The sequence below is a fragment of the Engystomops pustulosus genome, chromosome 4, assembly GCF_040894005.1.
Source record: "Engystomops pustulosus chromosome 4, aEngPut4.maternal, whole genome shotgun sequence".
Lineage (NCBI taxonomy): Eukaryota > Metazoa > Chordata > Amphibia > Anura > Leptodactylidae > Engystomops > Engystomops pustulosus.
The window spans coordinates 75361106-75372857 of record NC_092414.1 but is presented as its reverse complement, the minus strand read 5'-3'; the positions used below and the strand labels follow the sequence as shown (position 1 = coordinate 75372857).

General features: G+C 41.6%; 1 protein-coding gene across 4 annotated transcripts in view; it reads left to right on the top strand.

Moving 5' to 3' along the window:
* Positions 1–642: 642 nt before the first annotated feature.
* The window catches only part of CCDC87 (coiled-coil domain containing 87), a 49832-nt gene continuing 38722 nt past the window's right edge, over positions 643–11752 (top strand). The window contains exons 1-7 of one of the 4 annotated variants that reach the window (XM_072146332.1): positions 643–794; positions 4403–4583; positions 6872–6949; positions 7602–7753; positions 9133–9383; positions 10370–10601; positions 11079–11163. In XM_072146332.1, coding sequence (XP_072002433.1) covers positions 4460–4583; positions 6872–6949; positions 7602–7753; positions 9133–9383; positions 10370–10601; positions 11079–11163 — 922 coding nt within the window. In that variant the 5' untranslated portion in view covers positions 643–794; positions 4403–4459. Of the gene's footprint in view, positions 795–3053; positions 3297–4402; positions 4584–6871; positions 6950–7601; positions 7754–9132; positions 9384–10369; positions 10602–11078; positions 11164–11752 lie in introns of those variants that run through there. The other 3 variants (XM_072146331.1, XM_072146330.1, XM_072146333.1) reach the window with 3 other exon arrangements.

Here is an 11752-nt window from a genome sequence, read left to right as displayed (position 1 = left end):
TTTAGAAATTTGTTGCATCTCTATATATTTATATATTTGAAATCAGAAGTTTACATACACTGTATAAAGAGACATGAAATCAGAATAAGCATTTCCTGTTTTAGGCCACATTTGGTTTGACAAAATTATTTATATTTGTCAAATGCTAGAATAAATATACACAGGGGTGATTATTTTTTTTTAAGGCATTTTTATGACTTCCTGTCAAAAGTTTATATACACGAAGGTTACTATGCATTTAAATAACTTGGGACAGCCCATATGATTGGAAGCTTCTGAGGCCTATTGGCAACATCTGAGTTAATTGGAGACACACCTATGGATATATTTGAAGGCACTCCTAAAACACACTGCTTCTTTGTGTAACATCATGGGAAAGTTTAAAGGGAACCTGTCCCCAGGGACCTCGCTTTCACTAAAGACATGTTGCAGGAGCCCGTTATAGCTGCATTGCAAATATGTTTTTCTACTTTCTCTAAGCGTTTGCATTAAAATATAATTGTGTGTTATAACTTACCTTGCACCCTCTTAAGTCCCAGACTTGACTTGTCTGTGCTGCTCACTCCTAAGGTCTCAGCCCCCACTTGTGATCCTGTACAGCTCCTCCCTCCTGCTCCTTCACAAAGGTCACAGCTTCTGAGCTGACATCAGTGGGGGAGGGAGGATCTATACAGGAGCAAAAAGGTATTAAGATGGGTTCTGTGTCCCAGAGATGAACGTTCTTTGGTCCAAAATGTTGTATATCAACCCAAGAACTAAAGCAAAACACCTTGTAAAAATTCTGTCTGAAGATGGTAAAAGCATGTCATTATGCACAGTGAATGACTTCAGCATATCTGTGGCCACAGGACATTATTATTTTCTCACACTGATGTGGTGGAATTTTCTTCCAGTCTCTTCCACAATTCTGTGACTGTCGCTCCCTTTCTCTCTCTCTATCCAATACCCGAGCTGACACCTCTAGATGTCCAAAGCCAATCATTTTGCTAGGGTGAAGTGGCACACAAAAATGCACTTCCATTTCTTAAATACCTTTGCCATACATGAATACTTCTTAGGTTCTGCCTCCAATCTTTCAAGATAAAAGAGCTTTTTGTAATCTCGGCAAGCACTGTGTGCAAGGTAGGCAGGGCCCGTTTATGCGGTGGTCCCCGAGGTGTGCCACCACCACTTTGCCCAGTCGCATGGCTACCCAAACTGCCCGGTGTTCAGCGTCTCAGTGAACCAGGTTTACATAGCGTGGACTATTAATTGTGGACTTCAGCATATTGAGCCAGAAACTGGTGAAATATTTATATGCCTTATGTCTAGGTTTGTCACCCAAAGATTTATATAAAGTATTGGATTGGATTACACAGTGGGTTCAAGTATTTTTTGTACAAAGTCATTGAGGCCTCGTGGCTTGACAGTGTCGAGAGAAAATCCAGCGCGATTCTTTCTGACAAACAATTCTGTCATAGTCTTCACCTCTCAGCAGAGGATCAACGGCTTCGATACCTTGGATACTAATCACTTCTGGATGTCCTTGGTGAAATTCCCAGACATGACGGGCAACGGGGGTGTCTTGGTTATTATGTCCCTAATGTGCCCCCCAATCCTAGTGTGTAGCGCCCGAATTCCCCCCCCCCCCCCCCCCCCCCACATATTGTATAGAGCATCTACAAGTAAGTAGATAGATAACTCCTGTGGTTCTGCAGGAGATGAATTTCTTGATCGGGAAAGTTCTATTGGTATTAGAACTTCGGAAGCTAGCCCCTTCCTGGATGAATTAGCAATTTTGGCATCTTTTGCATTCAAAGGTACCTTTTGGTGGTTTGGGAAGCCAAGTAGATCTTTGGACAGGTGTCAAATGGCTATGGACCAAATTGTTGCCTATGTTTCTCCCACTACGGTAGGTAATGATAATGATGCCTCTCCTACTATTTTCCCAATGTCTGGGTCACGTTGTAAGATACCCCAAAACGTTTAGAAAATTTCGCAAACCATGATGTGTCCAACTACTATAATGCTGCCCCCTATGTACAAGAATATAACTGCTATAATGCTGCCCCCTATGTACAAGAATATAACTGCTATAATGCTGCCCCCTATGTACAAGAATATAACTGCTATAATGCTGCCCCCTATGTACAAGAATATAACTGCTATAATGCTGCCCCCTATGTACAAGAATATAACGACTAGTATACTTATAATACAAAGTAAAGGACCATAGCAGTGGTGTGTAAATTATGGCACAACACAAAGGATTGCTGCAATCTGCAGCTCCATACTTTACACAGGCCATACTTTACAAGGGCTGCACACAGTGCGATGGACGGGAGTCCCTAGATTATGTGAAAATATAATGCATGGACATTCCTTTTGCCGACCGAATAGACCAAAATAGTTAATACAGTTCTGACACGTCTGTTCGGTCAGCAGAGGAAATGCCTGTGCATCATATTTCTATACAATGCAGCGACTCCTATGCACTGCTCTGTGTGCAGCCGTGAGATTGTGCCCCCACACATAGACAAAATACATAGATATAGCAGTGCTGAGATGTAGCAGTGCCGAGAATGTCATTGTGTCTTATATCCATCTTTGTGACTCTGATCTGTCTCATTTCTTTTTCTATGTATCAGATAGTAGTAGAATGTTCAGAAGCGAAATAAGTGTAGATAAACCTGTACCCTGATAATCTAAGCACATTGTCAGCACTTAGCATCTCACAGCACAGAGGAATCATAAAGTGTCTGCTTAGAGTCCCCTCTACTATCATATGGACCACAGTACAATCAATTATATTACATCCGTAACTTTTTTTTAGTTTTCCATGTACAGAGCTGTATGTGGGTTTGTTTTCTCCATAACAAATTGCACTTCATAGTGACTTTCATGCTGTGTACTGGGAAGTAAAAAAAAACAAAACTAGATCTAGAATAGATTTATGTGATGTGTGTCAATAACAATACACATGTGACATAAAAGCTGAGACATTTGGCACAAGGCATTTCTGTCAGTGCCAGGGATGAGACTGTGCTAGCAGCTCGTATACAGTAGGGGCCCCCCAGTGCCCACAGATAGGGTGTTCCAGGGCATTTTATAAGATGCGTCCATTACCACATGCACATGGCAGACAACTCCTACACCAGGAGCCGCAGTCTCTATGTGTAGTGTGGCCTCACGCTGCGCGGGGACGCGCCTCCCCCTGCGCTGTGTGTTAGGCGTCTCTCGGCAACAAGTGTTGTCCCGGTGCCGGTGAGCAGTGACCCGGCCTGGCGGTGGCCCGGGCTCCCAGCGCTGTACCGCAGGTAAGTGTAGTCCCGGTGCTGGTGACCCGCTCTGCCTTCCGGCCTGGCAGTGGCCCGGGCTCCCCGCAGGTAAGTGTCAGAAGGGCTGCAGACCGGGAGGGTAACAAGGATACACCCTATACGGCTTCCCCTTAGTACATGACTCCACCTTTCTACCCGGCTGCGCTGAGGGGCGCCAGCGTATGATAAATAACGCCCAATGTGTCACTTTTACTGCACAGTGAGTGTAGAAACAAAATATTGTATAAAATATTAAATGATGCCATAGGGAAGTACAATTTGTCCTGCAGAAAACAAGCCCTTATACTAAATTTATGCTCATTTAAGTATCCAATTATTTCACACTTGCATTTGGCAGCTTCTGTAACATTATTATAAATAACGGAAAGAGAGAGTGCAGCAGCCCATACAAATTTTTATGCTTTTAACGAGGGAAGCACAGTGGCTTAGTGGTTAGCATTACAGCCTTGCAGCGCTGGGGCCCTGGGTTCAATTCCCTTGGTCAACATCTGCAAAGAGTTTGTATGTTCTCTCTGTGTTTGCGTGGGTTTCCTCCAGGTCCTCTGGTTTCTCCCGCACTCCAAAATATACTGGTAGGTTGATTTGTGAGCCCATGTGGACAGGGACTTTGCAAGCGCTGCATAATCTGTGTGTGCTATATAAATAAAGGAGTTATTATTATTATGGCAGCATAATGGAAGGTAATCATCCGCACATTAAAGTCTATGGGGAACGAAGTTGAAAGTAAGCCGGTTGGTCCGTACAAAAATGGACTGAGTTCTGTCTGGATTTCATGGATCCACAACAGTACCCAAGGATGGGAATCATGATTACAGTTTTCCATTGAAGAAGGGACTCTTTACATTATACAGTACTATGATGCTAGGAGGTCGTCTTCTGCACTATGTTGATTTGTGAAATCTGGCCAGCACTTGTCGTGTGCCATCACTCTTACACCCTTCTAAAACGGAGAGTGTAATGAAAACCCTAATGTAGGTGTGAACTTGTCCTTAAGTAGGAATTCTATGAAGAAAACTAGTGGGCAGGAGGAACAGTTAAAATGACAAATCACATAATGGTTATTTTTCTTTCTGTTTTATTTACAGACTTTGCTCTGAATAGATCTGTAACATGGTAAAAGGTGATGAAAATCTCGAATATTTATGGACAAAGCAAAAGCAAATGAAAAAATGGACGCCAAGAAACTGTATGAGCATTACAATGACATTTTGCAACCTCTCACCCTATTCTCCAAGCAGATAGATCATACTGTATCTGAGAGGAAAGGTTTGTGCCTTTTTGTCAGGTCCAATAAGTTATTTTATATCTGATTTCAGACACAAGTGTTTTTCCCTTTAAATTGTATGTAGAAATTGTGAAGGACCATGAGAAAAGCCCATTATGTCTAGTATCATGTCTGGTTACAGATGTGGATACGGAAACGAAGCTGCTACTGTTTTCACTGTAGTGGATGATGTTTTGTCCAAACAAGCCTTACCCAGCCTGGATCCTAGATTTTTTTTTTACACATGGACAACCCCTTTAAGAATTGATATTAAAGGAAATCTACCACCTATTCTCCCCTTTATTAACGATATTAACCATAGCTAATAGGCAGGGCCGGCTCCAGCACTGGGCATACCTGGGCAACTCTCACTATACAAAACAGCCTAAAATATTTCACCGTAAACAAATACACATAAATAGTCACCACAATTAGATAATATTCCTATAGTGTGTAATGATGGCTATAATAACATATCACAAATGTTACAATAATCACAGATACGTTCAACAAATAAAATCACAGGGCAATATGGTAGGGTGGCACTGAAGGGCCCAAGTGCCTTCCCCTGCCAATAAAAATTAAAAATATATTTTAAAAAATAAATAAAAATGTATAAAATATAGCGTGGAATATTTAGAAAGCAAAGTAATTTTTTTGGGAACAAAGTAGACCCAATATTCTGCTTGGCAGTTTTTATCCTTAAGAATATAAATTATCACTCCTTATTTCATGACAAAATTTTAGACGCGTTTCTGAGCCTCTTCTCAGCTTCTTCCTCAGTCGAAAATTTTGATTAACCATCCATATATACAGGCTCCATTGGGATATATCTGAAATAGGACGCTGTTCACAACAGCTATTTCAATATAAAAACCGACTGTGGTTAAGCATTTGTTACCTGTACTAATGGCTGCAGATGGAGGGTCATGTGATCTCGTACTGACGATTGTTTATAGACAACTAGAGGTCACATGACCCTCCATCTGCAGCCATCTTACGGACAGGAATGTCTGTCTGATCAGGTAAAAGACAAGAGGCTTCACTTTACATACAAAGAAAGTGGTGCAAAACTTTTAATAGATGTATATTGGTAAATTATGTAATATCCTGACCCCCACACATACAAGAACCATGAGGTAAAGTGGCTAACCCCGTTAATGTTCATCAAGTGATTCAGAATTCCTGCTACTTTCTTTTGTACCAGAAACTCCTTGATTCTTTGTTTATATATCTGACCTCTGATAAATAGAAGGGGCTCATCCTGCCTCCCTCCTCTCTTCCTGTCTCTGTCAGTGAGGACAGACAGTGAAAAGAGAGGAACAGTGGGTGATGCCAAGAGGATGGCCTAGAGCAGTGAGAGAAAGTTGTGTATATATGCAGAGGGCAGCTTAGTAAGGGCTTATTCACATTTCCGTCTGCGGGGACGTACATGCGGCCGCATGTACGTCCCCATAGACGACAATAGACGACCATGTACAACGATCCGGGCCGCACACCGCAAAAAGATAGAGCCTGCTCTATCTTTCGGCGTGTGTGCGGCCGTGAGCCGCTCTTTTCTATGGAGGGAGGAGGGGTTGCCTCCTCCTCCTCTCCAGCACACGGTGGTATACCCGCACGGCGGGAATACCGTGTGTGAATGTACCCTAAGAATAAGGAAATACTGAAGTTATCAAGACACAGGTACATATACATGCAGAGACATGTCTAATGGAACAAATTTAGGGCACATTCACATGGCCGTCTGCGGGGACGTACGTGCGGCCACAAATTTGCGGCCGCATGTACGTCCCCATAGACGGCAATAGCGGCGCGGTGCAGATACGGTGCCACACGAGTGGCACTGATCCGGCCAGCACACCGCAAAAAGATAGAGCATGCTCTATCCTATGGCGTGTGTGCGGCCGTGCGCCGCTATTCTCTATGGAGGGAGGAGGGGTCACCTCCTCCTCCTCTCCAGCACACGGCGGGCATACCGCGTGTGAATGGACCCTTATTGTTAAGTGTCCAACTCCTTTCAAACAACATTTATTATACTCCTCTGACTTGTCTTTTATAGTAAGTAGTTGTTTCCCCCAATGTATAAGAATTATTTGTAATTGTAATTTATAACTCTTCAGCAATTGGTAACACCTTGCTCTAAATTTTCTAATACATGTACATTTTTAAGTAGAATAACATAAGGATTCTTAAAAGCAATGCTCCAAAAATATTATTTCATGCAAATATTCTTTCATATTCTTGTTGTATGAAAACATTGAAATACAATATTTTGTTACTTCTATTACAGATAACAGTCAGGAGCAAAAACAACTAAGAGAAAAAAAGCTCAACCAAAAAGAGAATGTTGAATACAATGTATCTAAAGGTAAGTGTCAGATTTATGGCTGTACTAACCTTCAATATTCATTGAGCTTTCAAACTTTTTCTATCCATGTGATATGAAAGTCCCATATTTGTAAATTACCTCATTTCTAAAAAAAAAAGCAAAACAAAAAAAGCTTAGCTCACTGAAAACACACCAAATTGACGGTCACTAGGGGTATCACTTTCTAAATTGTCAGACACTAGGCTTATTTACTAAGGGTCCCGCGGCCACATTTTCATCGGGTTTCCCGACTTTTCTGGGATCACGCCGGGGATTGTGTTGCACGCGATCGTATTGTGTCGCAATCGCGCTGGGGTTCACGCGACACAAACCGGGGGGCAGGTCGGCGGACGATCCGACGGATTCTGAGTACTCCCGGGATTTAGCAATTCAATTTGTGTTGCAAGCAATGCACTTACATATACCAGGAGGAAGATGGTGAACTCCAGCGGACCTGATCAGGGAAGCGACACATGCAGGAAATCGGGCGCACGATCTTCATCTTCATTCCGGCGAACATTATGGATCGGGGATTGCGCAGGGTCCGGGTAAGTAAATGTGCCCCACTGTCTGTTGCTAAACATGCTCAATCTCAGCAGAGGTGTTAAGACGCAAAATATGTAACTAATTTATTCTATAAATGTTTCTACAGATGAGGTATATGGACCATCAATTGCTCCATTCATGAAGGATGTGCGTACTGTTTCTGTAGATGTTTTGTGTGAAATTATTAGAAGGCGTTTACATCAAATCTCAGCAGCATCTATTGTCTCCAAAGAAGTTCAGCAGAAATTTGTATGTACGGTATGATTCTTTGTATGACCAAAATAGCTGTGATTCAGTGCACAATAGCTCTGCATATATTAGCATGCACATATAATTTTTCTCCTATCTCCCAAAAAAATAATGGAATCATTAGTAATTACCGTATATATACTCGAGTAAAAGCCGATCCGAGCTGAGGTACCTAATTTTAACAGAAAAACTGGAAAATCCTATTGCCTCGAGTATAAGTTTAGGGTGGGAAATGCATTGGTCATAGCCTCCACCCAGTATACAGCTATCCAGCCTGTCTACCCATGCCCTCTAGTATATAGCTAGACAGCCCTCTGTCCCCCAGTAAATAGCCAGCCCCCTCATCCCCAGTATATAGCCAGCCAGCACATTCCCCAAGTATATAGACAGCCAGTCCATGCCCTCTAGTATACAGCTAGCCAGCCCTCTGTCCCCCAGTAGATAGCCACCCCCCTCATCCCCAGTATTTAGCCAGCATGCACATTCCCCCAGTATATAGCCATCCAGCCCAAATCACCCAGTATATAACTATCTAGCCCATGCCCCCTAGTAAATAGCCTTCCCATGCCCCCCATGCTCCCTCCCGGGCTCCAGTGCTACAATCTCTCCGGTCCGTGTCCCATGTAAACATGGAAGCCGCAGTGCATTCTGCTTTTGGTCGGCCATGCCCACCCGTTCTGCATTATACAACGCTGGGAATAGGGATGGGTCATGTGGCTGGCTACTTTGGCCGGCCAGAAGCTGAATGCATGCCCCTGTTTGCTTACACGGGGCACCGACCCGAGAGAATGCAGCGTTGGACACCGGTAGGGACCGCAGAGTTAAGTACATGTTTATTTTTTTAATCCACCCCATCCTGACCACCAAAGGTTTTTTTTACCCTCGGACAACCCCTTTAAGTAACAGAGATGACTGTTCCATGTTATCTGGCTTTTAAACCGTAGAGAGACTTACTAGTTTTCATCCATGGGATAACTAAATATAGTCTAGAAATATGTGTGCCGCTGTTATCACTTGTTAATCTTATCTTACTTATCATACTTAAAGCCATTCAAAGTGAAAATAGACAGTGTCCATAGACTGGAGTGATTGGAGTGGCAGTGCAAATGTCCAACCTGCCCCACCATTCATATGGGGTACAAGGACCTACCACAGAATAGGGGATAACTTGTTGTGACTGGACAACCCTTATTAAATTTCTCCTGAAAATTTAGATATGTATCCATGATATTAGCAGATTATTTTATAGATTACGGTATATTGTTTAGTGCTCCTTTTTGCTATTTCATACGAGATTACTACAGTGCAAATGGATACAATTCCTTTTTTTACCTTACTTATAGAAATCTCATATCTGTAACTTGTATTCCATCATTTCCATCTTACAGAAGGACGTCATTCTTGGTGAGGTAAAGGTTGCCTCTGCCAATATTCCAGATGTTTTGTGCACCGGATTATTAACACAAAATGAGAAGCGTAGACTTCACAAGCATCTCATCTCCCATATCATCATTGTCTCTGAGGAACTCTTCTTTTTCTACTTGCACAAAATGGAGCAGAACAAATCCCACTCTGTGTTTTCTGAAGAAGCCAATATTACACGGTTCAAAGCACAACTGTTACTCGATTGCTCCAAATTGTACGTCCAATCCAGTATATCCTACTGTAAAATGCTAAGAATATCACTGATTGTTGTGTTAATATCTCTACTACTTTCCCCTGTAATGAGAAGTGTAACTGAAAGTCGTCTGGGACCCATCCACTGCAGACAGATAAGGAAGCTAATGATTAAAGCTTTCCATGCCTGGAGAATATTTCCCTTAATAATTCCACTCTGTGAAGAGTATAGTCAATAGACATTTTATTGGGATCCTTTATCTCTCAGCTGTCACTGGATACAGGACAGAAGCCTGATTTACACAAACAGCTTAATAATAATAATAATAATAATAATAATTATGAACCCAGCCTAACTTGTCCTAACCCTTTAAAAGGGTCAACTAGCTACTGTTCCACAAATAAGGATGACACACAGATATCTACCTTGTGTCATCTTTATGCTGTCCATCAACACTTCCATAGTAAGGTCTGAGATTCAACAATGGGCAGAATTTAGATCTGCTCTCAATTTTGGGGTTCAGCCCTCAGGCCTACACAAAGATGTATAAACGGTTGCGTTTATGGGCCCATTGAAATGAATGTACCTGTGTGCTAACTGTTAAAGAATGAATAGCACTGGATTAAGACAATGATTGTGTGGCCTAACATAGTGATGGTTCGTTCACAAACGAGCTGCCCATAATTGAGTAAACTTCCCCCTTTTAACTAACTAAAATTGGGTTATAAGTGGAGTGGAGATGGATGGCTTACCAACAGAAAATTGTTCACAACATAAACAGATAGGAAGCCATCCAGGAGCCAGCCCTTTTTAGTGAGCTGAACCAATTAATCCAGCTCACTAAGAAGAGCCGGATCGCCTATCACTATCCCAACAGATTGTGGGTGATGTTTATGTTGTCATCAGATGCAATAGTGCAGCGCCATCTATGGATTGGTAGCTTTAGTTGGCTAGTTGTGACCTCAAGAGACTTCTGAAATCCTTACAAAGATTTTGTTTTGGTTTAGCATGAATGTGTTTTCAGTCAAACACCATCTGATTCCTGAGATGAAGGCATTAGAAGAGAAATATCTACTGCTTGATGACACCAAGGAGACTTTATTTGCTCATAAGAATGCAAGTAAGAAGAAACATCAATATATAAAGCGCAGAGAGAATTTTACTATGGAATATTTCCTAAGACTGGGCAGACCTGAGGTGACAGTACATAAAGAGAAGAGAGAAACAGACCTGATCCAGGTAACTCTGTGTCTACCTATCAATCACATTATCTATCCTGTCTATGTATCATTATCAGTCTGTCTCTATAGCTTTCTCTATTAAACATATAAAAAGTATAATGTTTTCTGCTGGGTATATGAGCCTTTAATCATTTAACTCTCTAATAGACATAATAGTAATATTGTATTTAGTTACTTATATGGTCCATGGGACCATGGCAGTCAGGAAACATTGAGCCATAATTATCTTACATATTATTAAGGGTCAAACATTTACACTTAAATGGAAAATCAGGTTCAGGGCTATCAACCACATGGTGAACCATAAGACTCACTCATTCAGTAATATAAAGTAAAGTGGAATAAAATATAAGTAACATATATGTTCATATTTACCTGTGACTAATAACTTTCATGATTATTTTTACAATTTAATTGGAAGCTATGTTACTTTAATTGCATTGAAATTACAACATGTATTGTTAAATTCTTGCAGCTTGCAAACATAAAGCAACTGGACTTAGAAATGGTGTATACATTGATTCCCAGACAAGAAGACTACACCTTTAAACATTTCCAATGTAAGTATCAGTAAAGAGGTATTCCAAACTGGACATTCACATTTTATTTATTTATTTATCTGCCAAGTGTAACCGTCATTCTGAGCAAAAATCTATCTATCTATCTATCTATCTATCTATCTATCTATCTATCTGTCTATCTGTCTATCTATCTGTGTATATCCTATCTATGTTACATCTACCTCATATCTATCTAGCTATGTACCTATCTATCTAAGTAATACTCCAGCACAGCACATGACAGGACAGCATGAAGACTTGGAGAGTGTCTCCTGCCACTTCCTTGTGTGAGGTGATTGGGGAGGGGGAGCTGCAGTTTCTGTCTGTGTGGATTATTTGCTTATACACAAGTGTAGGGGAAGCTGAGGAGAGATAAGTGTAGGTGTTTGGTCACTACATTAGTGAGGGCTTCTCCCTGCACATGACAGTGCTGGAGTAGTGACATATGAGTACTACAGCACTGAGCTACGAGGTAATCAGCTGTGAGCAGGGAGAGAGCTGGGGGCGTGTCTCTCCCGCCGTAGTCTCAGCTTCTTTCTGAAGACGGAATGTCCATAGTAACAGACATATGTGAGATTGCTGACATCTA